Source organism: Phaethon lepturus, unplaced genomic scaffold (genome assembly GCF_000687285.1).
Source record: "Phaethon lepturus isolate BGI_N335 unplaced genomic scaffold, ASM68728v1 scaffold47006, whole genome shotgun sequence".
Lineage (NCBI taxonomy): Eukaryota > Metazoa > Chordata > Aves > Phaethontiformes > Phaethontidae > Phaethon > Phaethon lepturus.
The window spans coordinates 39,097-60,828 of NW_010546444.1; the positions used below are offsets into that span (position 1 = coordinate 39,097).

The window sequence follows — 21,732 nt, forward strand, 5'->3', positions numbered from 1 at the left end:
TAATTCTTAGTTATCTACAATGGAATTTGTCACCAAAATGCTGATTAAAATATTAATTTATAATTATTCATTCACTTCAGATCAAAATAGGTAACTTTAGGGATATGCAAATTAAAAATTGTACACACCAAACAACATAAATACTAATAGCCGAGCTGGGCTAGCTTTGCCAGTAGGATTTGGTTTTTTATAAATGTTTACTTGATAGCATCATTCCCACAGATGGACTTTGTTTTGTTGATGGTGTTTTCTTTTTCTTTTAGAGGCCTGTATCAATCTGCCTGCATCTGCCATTATAATCTGATTCTTAGGGTATTTAGTGCTTTCTTTAAAGCATTTAAATACTGTATCCCAAGATATTTCTCAATATGCAAACCACAGTACGTTTTTATTCAAGCCACATTGTCTTGTCAAGGTAAGTATAACCTCATTTTCAAAAGGGTTTCCAAGGAGGCACTGAAGAAACCTTTGTATACCCCAACCTCCTGCAAGTGAGTAAGAGGGAAGTGTACTTTGATACTGTTGTGTAATAGGAATTGCACATCTCTAACAAACATTGAAAGCAAACAGCAAGTTGTACCATGGCAGTCATTTGGGAGATCAAGCTCTAGTGGAAATTAGATCACTAAATTCTAGTGGGATGGACAACTCCTCCTGGAAGTTTGTCTACCATAAAAAAAACAAACCCCAAAACCCCCCAAAAAACCCAAAAAAACATTTAAACTTAGTTTAACAGCACAGCTTAACCACTGAATGACCAAATAAAAAATAAATACATTTATCATATCAGCTGCTACTAAGATTTGTTGTCTTATTTTAGTTAGTTATATAAATATACCAACCCTTGCGTGATAGGAGGCCAAAACAAGTGTATTCTGTTGATTTGGCAAATGTTTCATGACAAATATTCCAAAGTTTAATTAATTTCCATTAATTACATATACGGTTCAGAAGATTCTGAATTGCAGCCTTATTATCTAGTATTCTTAGAGAAGATTTATTAAGCACACTTAAGTGATGTTACATAGATACACATTTCTGAAAGAGCCCTACAAAACTTTTCCCAAATGAGGTCACCAGTTCAGGCACCAACAGACAGCAGAAAGAAAAACAGGTATAATTATCCGACATAGAACGACACTGTCAACTATTCAGTTAAGTGCCCTATTTCAATTATCCAACTTCTGCCTTCTTAGGTCTGATGTGACCAATGCCAGCCCATGTTCTTAAACCTATGGTACTCTAGACAACGTATGTAAATTTACAGTATACAATTTGGATTCACCATGCATGAATACTTTGTGTGTAACATTTAATAAGCTCAATCTACATCCAGAATAATTTACATGAAAGGACAATATTTATTTAAACAGAGCTCAATGGGTAACCATGGTATCTGAGTGCATCCAGAGGAAAAAGGGGTCAAATGTGAATTCAATCAACGGCACTCCCACACTTTTACTGTTTGATCTACACTTCCAGTAACCACATACGGTGCCGTCTTGTGGAAATCTGCGAGGAAAGAAAAGCTTATGTTAAGAATGAACCCAAAACTTCAGTACTTTCCACTGTCACTAGATGTCATTACTTTTTCAAAAAAGAAAAAAAAAAGATACTGGCTCAAAGACTAAATTTCAAAGCTCATCATGTCTGTAGTTTTGAATGTAAATTCTCTCATGCTATAAATTTGTAAAGCGTGAAAATCTACTTTCAGTTCAGTTATAAAGGAGCTTTCATGGAAAAGAAATCCCAATGAAGTTGTAACAGAGAGGAGTCCAAAACATCTCAAACTGGCAAGACCCTTGAATACTACCAGAAGACAGAACTTCATATATTTACATAAGAGGTGTTCACAAATCACAAGTCAAGAAATCTGACTTTTTCTTTTTGCTATAGACAGTACAGGCCATGCACGAGTGTTTAAAAAAATGTAAAGTGTACTGTTTCTCAGGAGATCCCAAAAATATTTCATATGTACCGATCAATTTCGGACAGGGTCAGCAGACGGTACTGGGAAGTTTAACCAAGAGAAATCCGAAAGTCTCAGTGTGTAGAAAGGCAAAGCAAGCTGTAAACTGAAGCAGCCAATTCCAAGGTTAGCCAATCCATGCTAATGATTTAATGTTCCTCAATTCATAACTTTTCTTTGCCCCCTTCTGATCAGCTGTCTTCAACAACTTAAGAGTGAAGTCAGAAACCCTGCATTTTGATTAGACCTGCAAGCTTGATTAAGAAACCTTAATAGCCAATTCCAGGTCCACTGCTAACCTAACTTAAGCAGCTTAACTTAAGCAGCTATTAAACTGCCAGAGAAATAGAGAGGGGAAAAAAAAAACAATAGAGAAGACTCCAGAGTAAGGCTAACTTTGTTGAATAGGGAACATTTCATTTGTTTTGGTTTTGCCAGGGCAGGGGGGAACAAACATCTACCAAGATCTGGTAATACCAACCAGGACTGCAAAAGAATGCAAAGTATATTTTTTTCTGGCCATTTTGCTTTGCAAAACCCCCTCCTCTTTTTTTTTTTTTCCTTCCTTCTCCTGGGCAAGCATTTGCAATACAGCACTTCCCAAATCCCTACACACTCAGTGGTGAAAGGTTCCAGAACACCCTGGCAGTTAACATCTTTATCTGATATGCAACACTGGCAACAGAAATGGAAAAAATCCAGCACACAAAATTTGTATCTGTCCATATTTGATTAACATACACGTAGCACAGAACTTCACTAGAACCCAAAATGTGAATGTCTAGCTTGACGCTCAACTTCAGCTGGTGAAAAGTGTGTATTCCTGGCTCTATACTTTGCAGTAAGCACCGCAGAACAATACATACCCAAAGAGGTAACAAAGTGTTCGTGCGCATTGAGGGTTTTCATGCATCGTTTGTTCTTGAAGTCCCAGACACGTAGAGTCTTGTCATCAGCACAGCTCAAAATAAATTTTCCCCCAGAATGGAACAGAACGCCACGTACCCAGTTATCATGGCCCACCTTGTGCACAAGGAGAAACCAGTGAGCAAGTGCATGTTTTAAGGATAAGCATTCTGCAATTTTTGCTGTGGCAAACTGAGTGACTCCTTGCCCTCCCTGTTCCTGCAAGTATTAGCACTTAGCTTTCTAAAACCTGTTAGAACTCAAAGTTTATCTTCAGCTTCTATTATTACATCTATATCAGCACTACCAACAATGTGAGTTCCTGTCCTTGAAGGCAAACAAACAGAAGTCCTCATGTGATCTGCGCTGATTCTGCTCCCCAGCCCCAGCATCAGTCCAGCCTGAATACAGGCTGGAAAACAGCAGTCCATAAAGACCCGCACACTGAAAGAACACGCCATTTTACAGAAGACAAAATTCAGATGATTATCAACATTTCTGTAGACAAACCAAGCTCATCACAAAAACTATACCACAGTACTCCTGCATTTATACTATGTATTTTGAGATTCTTAGTATTTCTTAGCAACAAGATCTGAAATATAGAAGCTGCTAAAACTGTGTGTTTCCAGTGTTTGGCTTATTTCAATAACTCTGGCTTCTCTTGAAAACATAAACATGTAAGGTAATTCGTTCCATTAAAGCTGGTTTTACCTCTGCTGCTATGACCATCAGAAAAACACCAGTGAACTTACAAGTGTCATAAGGCACATGCCAGTGCTAATGTCCCACATCTTAATGGTCTTGTCTCTGGATCCAGACAGCAGAAAAGGCCCAGGCTTGCCACTCTTCTTAGTCTACAGAAAATTATGTTTTAAGTTATGGCATATATGGGGAGGGAGGGAAGAGGGGGGGAAGGGGAGGGTGGAAGCAGATCCCTTCTGAGTGCGATTTCTTAGCAAAACTAGACCGTGTATCTTACAGCTAATAAACACACAATGCCAAAGACGAGTGTCACAGGCATTTTGTTACTAATACTAGGAGAAATAAACAAAAAAAATTAAAAGGAATTAAACAATCTGTTAAAAGAAATGGTTGGATGTCCTGCTGATGCACCAAGCCAAATAATACTTTGAATCCACACTTGCCCGCTGCAAGACATCCTCTTTTAACAGTAGACACAGTGCAAGTAGAGTCAGACATCTCAGGGAAAAAGAATATGAAGTTCAGACATACCTTTGTGTTCTCATCCTTCATAAAAAGTAATGAAGGAAGTTTAAGAATTTTTGAAAAGTTCCTACTCTGAACTTATTTCTATTTGTAATCATGCAAAGTATGAAAGAAAGACTTAGTTCTCAGAACTAGAAATGTTTCAACTGTGAAATTAATGTTAACTTGCTTCTTGTTCAAAGCCAAGTACTACAATGTGATGTATATAGTTGATCAGACCAGCAGAGGGCAGGGGAGACACCACTTCAGATAACTACCACTGCATGAGCAAGTGAACATTTGGACTCTAGTTTTAATTACTCTAATTAAAAGATTATAAGGATCTTTTAAGGATGCTACTAAAATTTGACTGAAATAATCTGTAAAATCCATCACTAGACAAGTCCCTGTCTTCAGTATATCTACTTTCCCCCTTGGGAATTTGTTTCCTTTTTAAGGAAGAGGGCAAGGCAGAAATGCTTGGGGCTTTTTTAACTAGAAATTTGAGTTAGTTTCTAGTTCATTTCTTCTATACCTTGTTATCCTTAAAAGGAAATTTTGCTGACCTTTAGTAAGCCTTTCTTGACAATTTAGTAACTGAACCAGAGAAGAGGTATCTGCGATCACACAAATGGGGATTTATTTTTGTTAAAGAATGTTTTCTCCTATCATCAACTTTGTACACGAGGACATGGCAGTCAAAGCTTAATTCCAGCACGATACACCCAAGGTGTCTTCATTTCTGCATTCCTGACTCACTACTTCCCCCCACACCTTTCAACTGCTGAGCATCCTTATAATCTTTGTGTTATGCCAGATAAGCTACCTTCCACATTTCTTTGCTGAAATATGTGGAAGTGGTCCCACTCTCAACCTTCTCAGAAATAGAGCATCTCTCCAAAGTTCACTTTCTTTAGTACAAAGGTAGGATCCTACTGTTAAAAAACACAAAAGGATGAATCCTATGAAGCCAAGATAGGGGATTAACAGTACACCAAGTATATTCAGCAAAATGTACTCATACACCTGCTGTACCTGCCAAGTACTTTGAGAACAAAGCTTAGTTGTTTTAAATACTATCCACTAAATTCTATATAAAGCATATTCAAAAATCTTACTGTATGTGCTTATTTAATAGCATTGGAAATGTTACCTCTGATCCCGTAGCTTCTGATATGGTGGAGTACGAGCTCTCGGGAGCCCAGGAAATGCATTCTACCACGTGCTCATGTTCTCGGAGCTCAGCTTTGCATTCCTTTGTCGCTACCACCCAAACACGCACTGTCTGGTCATTAGAACAACTGGCAATTAAGGTGCCATCCTGGTTAGGCCGCACCATGCGCACCCATTCTCTGTGACCCGTGAAAGTCTTCACACAGTAACTAAAGAGAGAAATACAGCATAACTCAATTAACATTGCAATAAAACCATTACACATGCCTTTGAAATTTAAGGACTCTTGACCTACTCATAGAAGTTAAGATAAAATATTTCAGCATGCACATGTCCATCCTGGATGATGATGTACAAGGCAATAAAACAGTTCATGGAAAGGAAGTTGACATGAGAAAAGTGACAGCTAAGAACTGGCAAATCCTTGTTAAGGTAGAAAGCAGGAAGCTTGTGGGGGAAAAAAAAAATGAAGTTGGCGTGACAGCTTGCATTAAGTAGGTATTTTAAGAACAAGTAGAGATTTACAGGTCATTCAGATAGCCTCCACCTACAACTCTTTGCAAATGGATGGATTAAAAAGACAACTGGTAAATTAAACAGTAAGACAAAACAACAAACAAAAACAAAAAACCCCATCCACCCAAAAAAACCCGAAAACAGAAGCAGAAGAGACACCTTGATTTGTGTCATGAAAGGTAAAAAGATTTCTCCTCCCTTTTCTCATGCTCTCCTTAAACTTGTGGTATACCACTGAATTTGTATTCCTACCTGGTCCTGAGTTATGGTGTTTTACCCTCGTAGCTCCCAGAAAGACAGAGTCAGTTTTAATTTGTCATTACTAAAACCTAAAATCCTGTGCTTAATGATTTAAGGCAAAATCCTTAAGTGAACTACTCTAAAGGGCACAATATCATACCTCAATTCAGATAATGTCTGTTGACATTCAAGACTTGTGTGGACCATTTTCTATATGGTTTATGCTTGTTTTGTTTAGGTGCTGATGTTTAGTCAGAAGTTCACTTACCCTGTTTGGACTTCCCACATTTTGATAGTTTTATCCCTTGAAGCAGAAACTATATGATCTCCATTGGGCATGATGGCTACTGAAGAAACATTATGATCATGACCTAAAAACAAAAATCAAACCTTTATTAAATGGCAGTGTAACAGTTTTTACAGAGCACACAGGACTTGCTATTCATTTCTCTTGAGCAAGTAGGTAGAGCAACAACACACGTTTTATGGAATAATCTTTACATGTAAACTTGACATTTTATGAAATAATAATTTATATTTTTAGAAACCACACAGTCCAGAAATTAAGCATCCTTTAAAATTGTTGCAAGAATTTCTTTAAGATAATTTAAAATCAGACACTCACCACTGCAAGCAACACTTCTACAGTTACAAAAGCTGAGAGTTTAGAAGAGAGAGCTGCTGCAATGATTATCTTTAAAATTATCAGTTAGGTCTGATTACAGTATGCTGATGCACTATGCAGATGTTTAAAAGGAAAACAGGTCTTTGCTGAGACGCATGCCAAACCTCACTGCAGAAGCTTCATGCTAAAAGACTGAATGTTTCCAGACATCTGATATTAGGTTTGAATAAAACACTGTACTGCATTGATTCAAGAAACAATTAATGTATGACAGCAACTTCTACTACTGTTTACATCTGAGAGGAAGACGATCAATGCTGAGTCAGAAAAAAGCATCCTGATCATTTGCTTAACGCAAACTCCTTATGACCTCATGTATGTGGTTTCAGCTCTTGCCTTCACTCATCCCACAAGCAATGGAACATACCATATGAAGGGAGATAACACACTCATTTCCAATATTACAAAATATTAGAACTTAAACTTCCCAAACTGGCTACCATTAGAATTAATGGTCTTGACATTTTAGTATTATCCAGAACAAGCTGTTGGTTAGGTTTTTTCTGAAACCAGGACACAAGTCCAGGGTACAAACTTGACTATAACGGCCTGTATATAATTCACACACTTGTATCACTTTAAGCTCTGCAATTGTCCCTACTTAAATTGTCGGGATTAGAAATTAATCTTCTGAGATCAGTAGTTTAGAGTATATGTAATTTGTCAACAGATTAGAGGCATTAAACAGCTTCCTTTTTTCATCCGGAGATCTGATGTTCTCCTTTCCAAAAAGTTATAGGCAGTAAGTTCACTAATAAGTTGATTTTTTTTCTTTTATTGGTAGCTACATTGCATCTTGCGAGCCATGTACCTAGGATATATATACACACACAACTTCACAATTTTAATTTCCATTTTTTCCACTGAGAACTAGGAGCACCTGATGAACTCCTAAAAAGCAACCACACCAGTGATCAAGTATCTGAAGCTTCAGCAAATACTTATTTCAGTGCAAGTACGGTACTTTACAACTCCTCACGGAAATGATAATTTCTTTTTGATTGAAATTGGATTGAAGGGATGTTAACTGGCAACATGTGTGAAGCTAATTCACTCACAGTCACGTTAAAACATCCAGTTCATAAAAATACTCATACTGCACGTGTTCATACAGAAATCTTTAAGACCAAAAAACCCCCTGTAGCACTACTTTATTTTCTTGCTGCATACCATGTTCCACTGCAACATCTGTTCTTCCTCTACAGTAGCATTCTGTGGTGTTCAAAAAGCTGTACGGGCAAAAGTCACCTTTCTGTTTTCTTTGGTATACATGTGTGTGTGGGGGTTTATTTTTGTGTCTCAAACATTCTCTATTCCTACTCACCACTTCTACAACAAGATATTAAAAGCAAGACAAGCAGCGGTATAAAAATGCCTTTACTTCAAGACTATAAAATAAATAGTTGCTGTCAATATTAGAATCTTACAGTTGTGGTTGTTTTACTTTTTCTCCCATTTTTTCCCTATGGCTTTTGAGTCCAATGCAAAGGACATGTTCATTTGAAATCAGACAAACATGAAAGGAGAAGGCTGCACAGTATATACAGAACACCTTTCGCACCAATTGCTTCCTTCCTGAGTCGGTACATCGGGGAAATGGAGGCGTGAAGACAGTAATTTTTTACTGATTTGAAGGCACAGTTTTCTTGTCTAGTAAGCATTTAATTTTTAGTGCTAAACCCCTCTAACTGCCATTTCATTTCAATATCATTATGGGATGCTTCCCACAGCATTATGCATAGCAGATTTGAGATGCTGTTTCATTCCACAGACACTAAACATATACCTTATTTACAGAGCACTCAAACCATCAAAATATCCTCCCTTTTTCTTTTGGGCAATACTCTGGTTTATAATCCCTTTCCACATCAGCAATTTTCCTGGATTTAACAAAAAAAAAAATTTCTCTTCACTGTACAGACTGCTAAACCAATTCCCTCTATTCCTTACCATGCATAGTTCTGATGCACTCAAAGCCCTGGAAATCCCATAGCTTAATGGTCATATCAGCAGAACAGGAGGCCAATAGTTTGCCAGTGTGGTCAAAGGAAATATCTTGCACAGAGTCTGTATGCCCCTTAAGGGTTCGTTCAAAGTCTCCTGTCTCATAATCCCACACCTGACAAGTGAACAGAAAATCCGTTAACAGCAACCTATTACTCTTTGTATTCTCCAGCCTTACATTTGCACTCTACAGGCCAGTCTGGCACCTTATTCAATAATTAATTGAGCAAGAGACAAAGACAGGCAGCCCTAAAAAGCCTAAGAGCATTGAAAAACAAGCATTATTTTTATATGATTGTTACTTATAAATGGAATTCATGCATCTTGAAAACTGTTTTTCAGCTAACTTAAAGCATTATAAACACAGCAGGAAAACAAGTTCCATTTTATCTGTAATAAATAGATAATTTACCTTATTTGGGTACCTAAGGGTACCCAATACCCTTAAAAATAAAGATCAATTTAGAAAACATTGGACAGAACAAATCCACTTTGTACAGTTTGTTTTTCTCCATCCCTTTCTATGCTAGTTCCCCAACTCCGGCAATACAGCCCATTTTGAGTTGGTGGGGAAAGGATCATCTTTAGCAATCCCCCCTCACCCTTTCCCAAGCTTTACTGTGACTCCAGAATTTACTTGCTACTTCAGAAGCAAATAGCAAATATTCTGCACGCTGAAGAGCAATATTCAGAATGCATTGGTTTACGAATGATAATCCAAACCACTCTGAAGAGTTTGATATGCACATGTTAGTAGGTTAGAGAATTTGTCAGAGATTAAACAAACGTTTGCAGTTAATAACTGCAAGATATCATGAAGTTCCCATTATCACCTCCTAATTAAGTCAGTCTTCTATCATCTAACTGCAAACAAAAGCCTTTAAAACACAAGCTCCTACAGATATTGTCTCTCTCGAGCACAAAATCAGACATTTTAAATTATTAAAAAAAAAAAAATCACAAAAACCCACAACGACCCAACAACAATAAAATCTATCATCCCAATAGATTGCCATCATTGGGGATGGAATAGTCAGAAATTAAGCTATACAGCTTCACTTCAAGAATAAGGAAATTCATCCAGTGTATCCATAAGAGGGAGCAAAACCAAAGATAATTAGGCTCCTCTAACATCTAACACACACAGAGCTGTCACTGTTTCAGCTGGCCTTGTCTGCTTGAATGAAAAAAAACACCAGTTCTCTATGTTCAAGTCTGCTGCAGAAGCAAGAACAGGTTAAAGCTTTTAATGAACAAGATCTGGCTGACACATTTTAATCTTCTCCAACAGGTAGCCACTATTAGAACAACTTACATTTTTAAGAACATTAACACACTACTCAACTTTTTTTCAGAACAGCAATTTTCCAAATCGTTTTCAAAGCAGTGTAGAAGATAGCAATGAGAAATAACCTTTATTGCAATAATTCCCTTGTGACATTCAAACAACAAAATGCACAATCATGTCTTTATTGGATGCTACAATCAGAAACTTACTTGCCTACTATAACAAATCTCTCCATGCCACTGTACATTGCAATAAAGGCCTATGAAGACCATTTAAAGTTACTGAACATCATGGGGACTTCATGGGACTTGCTTGTCCCATTTACAATAAATGGGAAGACCTAATTTTCAGTTAAGAATACAGCTGCATAACCACTTTAACCCAGCTTTAAAAATAATCACTTCAGATGACTTGAGGCAATTATCTTCCTCCACCAATCCTTTATCTGCTCCTGCAGTCTCTAAATCCACATTAGCTTAAGTACTTTTCCCTCAAGTCAAAGCATAGTAAAATACACCTGAAGATATTAACTGGACCATCACAAAAATAAAATTTGTAGATTACACAGGACATCATACTTGAAAGAACTGTCCCTACTGAAGCTAAAGCAGAACCTGAAACAATCTTCCATCAGTACAATGCACATTCAGCTTGAAGATGTCACATACTACACATCCTCTGACTTGCTCAGTTTAATTTTCTGCAGCAAACACGTACCTTTATTGTGGCATCCTCTGAAGCAGAGACCATAACACTGAAAACCGGATGGAAAATTACTCGAGTGACAGGACTCCTATGTCCACTCAACGCATACTTCTCTGGAGGACGAGGAATCCACTCTTTAGGGTCTCGCTTCTGACCAAGAGGTCCACCTGATGTAAATTCTTCCTTAGCTTCATTCAGCTTCGATTCTAATTCCATTACCTAAGTTCATGAATTTTAAAGAAACCATTCATTTCTAGTTTTATACCAAGATCTAATTCACCTTCACTCATTAATAATCCAAATACCAACTGGATCCCAAACTCACAGTAAAGCAAAGATTGCATAGATCCAGACTGATTACCAACATTCAGTAGTGTTGGTATTTCTAAAAATCAAGCATAAATTAATCATTTATGATTTATTCTTTAATAATTTAATCATCAATCACTTACTCTTCTCCAATTTACCAAATATTTTGCCAGGGAAAAACCATTCTACAAAATCACGTTCACGCAAATACTGTACAAATATGTTTGAGCCACCATTTTGACAAACTATTGAAGGAGGCTCCATTAACAAAAAGGAATGCTACTACTGCAATAATTTTTTTATCCCTGAGATGACATGCACGTTAACTAACAGCAGAGAAACTGAAGGTGTAATAAAACCCTAGATATATTAAGATTTACAACAGTTAGGTCTTTATTGTTAGCACACTGTGATTTTTTTTTTTTTAAAGCTTTTAATACACTCTACATCCACTGAAGTATTACTAAGAAGAGTTCTGTACTGTCCACTTGCAATAGAATCCCTTGCTCTAATGCACTGGAGTTAACGGTTTCTGCCCTTTAATGTAATAGCCAAAGACAATTGGTGGCACAGGGTTTTTTTACCTTCTTTCTAAGCCAGTTAAGCCTTCTGGAGACAGCTATTGAATCTTGCCACGAACAAACTGCCTTTAGGCATCTCTTTCCTTTCCCGCTTCAGAAATTGCACATGCCATCCATAAACTGAAGTCAAGTAATTTTTACACAGAAACAGAGATGTCTCTGCTAGCATGGAGACAGACAAAACATTTTCTACAACATGGAATTAGCTATTTTCCCTACTCAAGTCCTCAAAATTCATCTGAGGCATCATTTTCTAAACCCTGCATTTATCTGACAAGGGAAATATGTAACATTCTATTCAGTGATGAATCTTCGCTTTCAGTTGTAACTTTTATGCAAGTAAATCCATCAGATCTCTACTTACCTTCTTTTGCAATCTTATAACAGATGTCCATTTTTTTTCCAGAAGTCCAGCATACTTCTTATCTAACTCTTCATTCTGAGAAGCATTTAAATAAATTAGTAAATTCTAGTTCTAAAACCTGTAGAAGTCTTTCTTTAAAGGCAACATCTCATTTTAATAAAAATCTCATGACCACAGAAAGAGGAATTCAAGCAAAAAACTATGATCAGTTTTACCAGTTAAACAGAACAACCACACTTCAAATTTTAATAACTACAATTTATATGCACAGAAAAAGAGGAAAACATTTATCTTCATTACTTGAAAGCTTTTGAAGTGCTCTGCATAACTGAGAATGTTGTGTCATATTTTGTTACAGGATTTCTCCCATCCCTCTGCCCAACTCTTATAAAAAAAAAACCATACAAAACCAGATAGTAGACATTGACTGTGAGGACCAAGATACATAGAACTGGTAATTAGTTTCTCAAAGATAGCCTCCTTTTTCATAGCCACCAACTAGAGCATTAGGAACTAACGAGAGCTCACAGTTACTTGTTAGCACAATGCACTTTCTCTCTCATGGAAGCACACACTGTTTGAAAGCAGCAGCCAGCTGTCAAGAGTAGGATTACATATACTCCATCTCACTTGAAAACTAGTTAAACCCAAACTAACTGATTTAAAAACAAACAAACAAACAAACAAACCTTGATTATAGCTAACCTCAAATTACCACCATAATACTGCATTAATTTGTGCTACCTTCTCAAAAACAAAGACTCTTGTTTTTGCAAGAGTCCAACACTCCCTGCACCTTTACTCCAGCAACTGAAACAGAAAGCAGACTACTACACCTGGCCTACTGAACACCACTTCAGATACTAGAGGAATCAACACGGATTTTGCAACTCTAATGAAACTTTAATGAAGAATAGTTTTCTACCACTAAATATGTTTCTCCTTTGGGGTCTAAGGAACAGCTGAGGAGCAACAGTGAACAGCTGATGTTACTGTAAAAGCCAGAGGTTTACTCCTTTTTTTTTCCTCCCACCTATTAACACAAGAAAGAGGAAGAAAAGCCACACAGAAAAACAAACATCAGAGACACAGAAGACTAATTAAATGCTGCACGCTTTCTTTCCATGTACAAAATGACAATCTCGTACTGCAATAATTCTAAATTAGATGGAGAACAACAAAGGCATGGGGGAAATAACAATGCCATGGCTTACTCCATAAAAGCTCTGAGGATTGACTACCTCAGTCAGAGACCAGATGTTAACCTAATACTTCGGAGGCATTTGTAAAAGCTGGAGTTATCAGCAGGATTTGTAGACCTACACTTGAATCCTTCCCGTTACTGAAATAATTTCTGCCTTTAACCTTTTTTTTTTTTTTTGTCATTTTAGTATAGCCTCATCCAATTCAGATTTTCTTGCAAGAAAGTCATGTGGAAATTCTAGCAACTGCATTTTCTATTTCCCTCAGGACCATTTAGCCTATTTAGATCGCCTTTTTAACCTTTGGGAAGAGAAGACTTAATTAGGTTGATAGATAAGGCAGATAAGGGAATGGTATTAAGATTTTCAATTACAAGTATGGTATTCCAATTTGTCATTTCTACTTATTTATTAGATACCAGAAGCAGATTGGAGAAATTAAGTCAAACTTCAACCAAGCATTTTGGAAAAAGAACAATGCCAGATTTGTAATAGAGAAAAGGCAAGGATTTATCAAAAGTCAGCACACAGAAGTTTACTACTCAATCCAGGTATCTCCAGAGAAAACTAAGATGAAATGCACATCTCCTATGCTAGTAAGTGGCAAGTTTAAAAATTATACCAAGAATTATCTGTTACAAAGGCAAATCAACAGAATTAAGTTGCAAGAAATGACTGGTCTAAGTCACTAGCATCCGTACAGTTTAACAAAATAGAGTTGCTTACCAGAGCTGATCAACTTATATTAACTATTTAGGCTTGCCCTCCTACTGTATGGTTAATCAATTGGTACGCACAGTTCCAGACAACGATTTATCTACCGACCCAATTCCAATCACAAAACAGACTTCCACCATTTGCTCTGCATTATAAAGATGATGACAAAAGCAACCCTGTTTTGTCTTCCTATTTCTTAAAAACTACTATGTGAAGTCAGCCTCCAAAGCTGCACAGTCTTACATCATTTCAAATCTAGTTACAAGAGAATAGTCTTCAGTTTTCTAATTTTGCATTGCAGAATGTTTGTGCTTTTATGCAGAATTCTGAGGTAAGAATAAGCACAGTCAAGGAAATGAGTTGGGGGGTGGGGTGGGATGGACACAACAGCAGGAAACAGAGATTACATGTGTTAAAATTAAACACATTCTTCTGAATATTAAGCACAGAATAGTTCAGGTTGGAAAGAACCTCTTGAGACCATTAAGTCCAAAACGCCCTGCTCAAAGCAACGTCATCTTGGAGCAGACTGCCCAGGACTGCATCCAGTGAGGTTCTGAATATCTCTAGGAACAGAGACTCCACAACCTCTCTGGGCATCCTATTCCAGTGTTCAGTCACTCACAGTAAGTTCTATATTATATTCAGACGGAATTTCCTGTGTTTCAATTTCTACCCACTGGCTCTTGTCCTGTCATCAGCACTGAGAAGAGTCTAGCTCTGTCGTCTTCAAACCCTCCCATCAGATATTTATAAACATCTACAAGATCCCCCTAAGCCTCCTCTTCTCCAGGCTAAACAGCGCCAGCTCTCTCAGCCTCTCCCCATATGAGAGATGCTCTAGTCCTCTATGAGTTTCTACAGTGAGTCCCATGAAGGGCTTTTTTTTTTTATACCATCTTCTGTCACCTTTCTTATACATTCACATTGCCTTTTGTTAGCTTTGTTTCCTAGCACCTCTCATCTTGAAGTATCTAGGCCCTCTCAGGACTTGGACCCTTAAAAGGCCATTACAGGAAAAACTAGACTATAGTAGTAGCTAGACAAAAAATGAGGAGATTAAAAATATGCCTGAATCATTAGCTGAAGAGAAAGGTAAGAGTTTTGCTCAGAAAGCGCCAAGTAATGCAATGATTATTTTTAATTTTACAGCAAGGCAATAAGCTGTATGAGTTTATCACCTCCACTGCTGAAACTGCATGAGCTAATAGGTAGATAATAGATATACATGTTCAGAATGGATGCAATTGCCATAAAATTATGAACTCTTTACTTAAAATATAGATGATGAATCTTGTTCGAACTCACCACATCTAACTCAGCTTCCTTTTTAAAAACCGAATATGCCTCTTCATAGCCATTAGATCGAAGGTAATCTGCTATTGCTCGATTTCTAAAAAACAAAGAACAGTATCTTCAGCCACAATTATGAATAAAAGCATAGAGGAATTGGTTCAGACTTTTTTTTATTTAAAAAAACCACACTCAACATCTAAGTCTTCAATGCAGTACAACACCTAGGATTATTAGATTCGTTAGAAGCTCAAGCAAATTCTATAAATACATTTGGCAAACATATTTTGCTTCAAGGTGTCAATAGCAGGATACACTTTTTATTTTAGGTTTGGTGAAGAGGTTTTGTGTTTTTTTTTTTTCCTTTTAAGTTATCAAACATTGGAGTTGCATGAATACATTCATCAACCTGTATCATACATAAAACCCACAGCAGATGCAAAAGCAACAACCACATCTACATATTGAAGTAGGAAAGTTTTCTGAAGGAAAACTATTTTATAGATAGAACAGTTTAGGGGACAAAAGTTTATTCAGTTAAACTTGAATTAAATGCTCAGTTTAAGAGAACAAGTTTTAGCGTTGTTTTTCAGAATCATACAATAACTTTTAGTTAAGATTACAGGAAAGGATATACTGCCTGTGACCAAAATGTACAGTGCTTCAAATTTTACATTATTCTTCAAAATATTCCACACTTCAACACAAGACAATTACCAAATCAATTTGTCTTTAACCTCTCTCTCAAGATACCATGCATTTGGTTTTGGACCTACTCATAAAGTTTCAATATTATTCTAAGACTTTAACAGGCAGTCAGCACCTTTTGTTTAAGAGAACAAGACTAAGGAAACACTGCATTTTCAAAATTTACTTCAAATGGATAAATATTTTCAAGTTACACATCAAAGAAAGTTTGTTTAAGAGAAGTAAGCTCGATGTCCTAAACAGACTTAAGGGTAAAATTACTCTCAGTTTCTTTATCAGCCTCCAGAAGGAGCTTGGTTTTGTTTTCTTATCATCACTTACTTTCTTGGGAAGGGATATGTGTGTGTATACATACATATACAGGGGGAGGGCAGAAGATACACACATACTACAATATTTAAACAAACTGATACACAGATACTTTTTAAAAACAAAAATCAGGTCACCTACACAAAGCATTCAAGAGAAAATTAATACCCTTTGGTAGCTGAAGATAGAAGCAATAATGACTTTTTGTTCTGAAAATAATTTGTTCTTCACATGAAAATTCTTCCTGTGTCTCATCACATTATTCTTTCCTATCTTTTACACATACTCCATCTCTCCTCAGATGTTCAACTCTAAGTATAACTCTGCATTCAAGCAGGAATTTCAAATTTTTCCCCATAAGCAACATATGCTAAAACAAAGTATTGCCTCCTCATCAGACTTTAAAGGAAATCCTAAGTCTCTGGTCATTTCCCATTTCCATTCATAACAATTCATTACCTCCATCTCTCCATTAACACATGTACTCTTTGAAGTTTTTGCCAGAAAAAAAACTTCAGAGAATTGCTAAAAAAAAAAAAAATAATTGTAATCCTGAATGTGTTTAACACCCAGAGCTTCTCCAAATCTAATGAACAAACAGTTGTAAAACTCAAAATTTGAAGATAGCTTCTACTCTCCTTTAAGAGGTAGAACAACTGTATTTAAGTATAGGAAACAAAAACATAAAACACATGCTATATTGAATCATTACCGGAAAACTGAAGAAGCTGTGGTAAAAAAAATTATAGAGAGCTTACCATGGACAAGAGAGACACCAAATGCTAAATGATACTTGGTCCGTATTTTTTAAAAGGAATAAAAAACCAAAACCAAACCACAAACTCTACGTAAGTTTATGAAACTGGGTATGATGCAAGATATTGCCATCCTGACTGCTACCCACCACTCTGTCATGATTTATTACAGGAGAGAAATCAAATTAAGGCATGGAATTTGACAGCCTATTCCTAGCCTGAAAATCTGGAAAGAATTCCATACCAGAAATTGAATTAAGGTGGGGAGTTTTGGTGGTTTGTGGGGGTTTGTTTGTTTGTTTGTTTTGGGGGTGGGTGGGTTGTTTGTTTGTGGTTTTTTTGGTGGGGTGGGTTGTTTTGTTTTTTTGTTTGCTTGGTTTTTGCCATTTTTTTTTCTTTAAATATACCCTCCATTTCAAATACAATTTAAGGAATCAAAGGAAGATTGTAATCTTGCACATGAATGTTGCACAGAATGTTGCACATTCTGATCAGATCCTTATCTACATTTGGGAATAAAATAACAAAAAAGTGTCAGAATTTACTCAAGATAAAAGCAGGACTCACAAATCAGTTTGGAGCATATATTGCAATGTGCTTGCTGCTTACTGTAATCATTTCATAACTTTGTGACTGAAGTCAAAACAAAATTAGAGGATAATAAATCATGGCAAAATTAAGAATCCATTTTTTAATGCCATTAATAACTTTGAAATTATATTTTCACTATTTCACAATTCTATTATCAAATACCAGCTGTTGTATCAAAAATAAGAATACAGAGATCTAAATCATAATACATGGTACTTGATCAGCATGTGAGCAGAGCCACTTTTGGAAACAAAAGTTAACATTTAAAGTTTAATGAAAACGCGACACAAACTTAAACCTTACAGTTCATCTCGTTGCCTTTGTGACAGCACCATTGTGGCTACGATGTCAGATTAACGTGATTCAGCAGTGGTTGCCTCCTCAAGATCTGAAGTCTTAGGAACCCTGGATCTACAATTCAGTCTGCCACAGAGTGGCTTAAATCAGAAGTATTTTTCCAGATGTGAAATCCAGTATGAAATCCAGAGGCATTCAACACAGAAGATTCAATCCATCTAGAAGGAAGAAAAAGAGACGCCATTAATTTCCTTTAAGTAAGCATTCTGTCACCCTGGCCTGACATGAAGATTTGCACCACCACTCTGGACAGAACAAACTGACTAAAACTGTAAATGCAATTTTATTTCGCTAATCTGGATTATGGCCTTATAGCACATCTCCAACCTGGACAGAGCAGCAGCAGCCTGGAGACTTGTACATTTGCTTTATTCCCCCTCTTCTCACCATTACTCCTTCAAGAAACAGGGAGCTGAAGGAGACACCTTCAGTCGCAGCCCAGTTCTACTCTGTAGGCAGTTACATGTTTTCTTGTGATGAAAAGAACTTAGGCCCACTGTAAACAGCCTACTTTTTGCAGTCAGTACTCTTATCAAAAAGCTACCCCCCCAAAATCCTCCATCCTTATGCTAGATTTTTATTACCTTCTGTAGGTTTATCTCTACATCAAACTAAACCCAGCAAAGTTCATTCAGTTAATTTTGAACACACACTAGAGATCAGCTAATGCTCTCCTGTATCTTTGAAGCTTAGAGGGAGAGTTTAAGGAAAGAAAAGAACATTTCAGAAAGGGTCTATGGAAGATGCTAATGGCACACTTCAGGCCATAACCAATGGCACCAAGGAACACTCAGTTTGTCACTGTAGCTCATTTGTGGCATTATTACTAGGCAGTTCTCTAGGATTTACTCAAACAGCATCTTTAAAATGTACAGCTATAATTCAGCACACGAACTTCGCAGGTAGATTATTACATAATTACATTAGACAAATCACTTTTTCTCTTCCAGTAACACTATCTGAAGAAGTTCCAAAGAACCATGCTCTAAAAGACAATACTTGCATTCTTTTCAGTCATGTGTTAACACAGTTTACCTATAGTTAATCTTTTATCTCACATTTATTTGGGGTACAGCAAATTTTAAAACAGATCTTCAATCTTATCAGAGCAGCACAATTACCATGGCGCAGAGTTGCCACAAGCCCTTTAGTTAAGCTGGGTTCATCTGACAACGCAAGCTAATTCAGAATACAGTTGAAATTTTACATACTCAAGAGTATTCAAGCCAGTCAGAATTGTACCTTTCACAAATGCCTTATTCCCCCTCACTATTTAATATCATCTTATGCAGTAACATGAACTTCAGTGCACAATCTACTTCAACTGGACAGTTTTAATCTTAATTGAGGTGACATCACCAAAATAATTTTAGCAGCGTTGCCTTTTGATTTCTGCACTGCGGGTACTCTTTTGTAAGGAACATGATTATGAAAAATGCAGAGGTTAGCATTTCTTGCATACCTGACAAGAGTCTGTATATAACAGAATTTACTCAAGCTGTTCAACAAATTTGACAAACTGGCCTTTAGCAATGAGATAAACTGACTGTGACCAGTGCACAAAGACTGAGGAAATAATAGTTGGGTTTGTAAGCTTTGTACCAACTACTTCAGGAAACGAAGTGTTCCCACTGCCTCTCCTCTTTTGTTTCTCCACTAGGCATAAAGGTACGGAAGGTTCACTATAAAAGTTGGTTAACAATTTTGGTCAGGAGTCCATTTTAAACAAAAGCCTTATATGAAAAAATTAAAGAAAATACTAAACTTGTATCATTAATGTCCACTTATCCATCACAGGGGATCAGGAGCTTGTTTCTAAACCTATCTAGGCTCTGCTGTCTGCTTCAAAATAAGCTTAAGCTGCAAGTTGCTTGTATTTCACTCTGCTGGTGGATTTTCCAGGTCAAATGCTGTACACCATAATACTGCACTGCAAGCCGTTTAGGACAGGAGCACTCTAAACAGCCATGACATTATTTAATTAGTTTGAACTCTTCCCTAATAGCTATTTCAGAAACAATTCAGTTGAGAACTGATAGCACAGGCTGTATCCTTGCAGAGAATAGAAGCAAACATTTCCCTTATTCTTGTCCCATACCTTGCTTCCTGACAGGTAAAGAGGCAACTGGTTTTCAACAGATGTATCTTGTTCACTACACAGTAGGAGTATCACATACAAATGAAGGGAAATTTAGTTAATATAAAGAAAATGATCTATTGAAATGATCAGAAGAAGTGCCCTCTAGAGGGCGATGCTGCTATAAATTTAAGTACTGAAAGAGAGGCTTATAATGGCTGAATCTCTGCACTTCAGTATGAACATAGCAACGCATTCAGCAGCGATAAACATTGTGGAAAAGAACAAAACAAGGCACTTTATAAACAGAAGCACTGTTTTAAGCACTGAATAGCTGAACACAAAACTATAAACTTCTAAAATCTGCTTGCAGTACTACCATGGTAAAAATCATGGTATTAAAACCAGAAGGTGGCTTTTGTATTAAGAATTACCACTAAGCAGTGAATGCCTTGTAAATCCAGCATTGGTGCAACAACTCCAGTAAAAATCATGCTCCCAACATTTTTTGAATTTTGTTATTGCATGTAGGAGATGCAACTATAGCACTTGCTTAAAAATAACAGCAACTGTGTTTATAAGGCAATCCTTAAACATGTCAACTAGTTACAATGACTTTTTTCCCCCTCAAATGTAAAGTAACTCCAAACTTCTCCCATTTCCGCAAGACTTCGCAACACCTGGCCTGCTCCATCACTGTAGCTCTGAACTGTTAATCAGAAACAGATCTTAGTACTAGATAAATTTCAACAGCTAGAGGGCAAAGCAGCTCTTTCTGCTATTAGCAAATTACAGCTGATCCACAGTAAGTTAGCAATCAGCTGATCTACAGTATCTCGCTTCTCTAAAAAGTGTCTGTTCCAAGCATCCTTCTCAGTATTCATGGCTTTTTAACTGCAAAGACACCTGAATATGAGGCAAAGTATTTTTAGGGCAGCTTCCTTCATATACACCTTTTAACAAAATACAAAACAAGACAAAATGAACAAAAACAAACAAACAGGAAACAAAAATGAAAACCCATGAAGAGAGAAAACACCCCCACCCAAGCAAAAATGTCCAAACCCAAAAAGCCAAAAGGACCCAACTTTAGTTATTCACCTGTGACACTTTTAGAAATAAAAGAGAACGGATGAATATTGTCCATGCGTATCGCCTTTTCTTCAGCTAGAGAAGGCTTTCTGATGTACAAAACTCAGTGGAGCAAGACTAACCAGTCCTCCTCCATTGCCTGTCAAGTCACCACCACTGCATTACACACACCCGCAAACCACCTCAGTAATGACAGAGAGCAAGTGTTCAGAGAACCCTTGGGAAAAAAAAAAACAACACCTGTTCATTACACCTTGCCTGAAACTGGTCATTTTTGTATCAGCAGCTTACTGTGAATAAGGTGGTGTCAAGACAGCTAGATCTTTTTTTGAAAGAAAAGATGTCTATATGAAAGTTTAATTTGTTCTGTGTAAAGTACAGAAAAGAAACTGAATCTAAATAGAGACATCCATGGAGTAACAGGTATAAATACAACATAAACCAAGATGTGCCTTTTATTAATAGCCCCGCTTACACTGCAGAAGTTTTAATTTCTAACTGAAGACCGATTTGATTCCATGTCAATGGTCTGCATATATAAAAGCACTGAGTGGCAAACCTCTGCATATGTACAATCTTGCAACGAAAGTGGGCTACAAGTGTTCTCAGCAAGATCAGTTGTCCTTATGAGCATTTTAAAATTGGGAGCTAGATCTGGCTGAACACATAACACTGCAACAGG

General features: G+C 36.9%; 1 protein-coding gene across 1 annotated transcript; it reads right to left on the reverse strand.

Annotated features, from left to right (window-relative positions):
- Window positions 1-978: 978 nt before the first annotated feature.
- On the reverse strand, window positions 979-20,033 carry PAFAH1B1 (platelet-activating factor acetylhydrolase 1b, regulatory subunit 1 (45kDa)). The gene is made up of 11 exons (XM_010289298.1): window positions 19,985-20,033; window positions 17,828-18,039; window positions 15,177-15,261; window positions 11,950-12,024; window positions 10,708-10,914; window positions 8,649-8,817; window positions 6,282-6,384; window positions 5,238-5,466; window positions 3,631-3,732; window positions 2,836-2,992; window positions 979-1,512 (listed from the first exon to the last, which is right to left on the reverse strand). The coding sequence occupies exons 2-11, from the start codon at window positions 17,857-17,859 to the stop codon at window positions 1,439-1,441; spliced, it is 1,233 nt and encodes a 410-aa protein (XP_010287600.1). The 5' UTR covers window positions 17,860-18,039; window positions 19,985-20,033; the 3' UTR covers window positions 979-1,438.
- Between the last annotated feature and the right edge of the window lie 1,699 nt (window positions 20,034-21,732).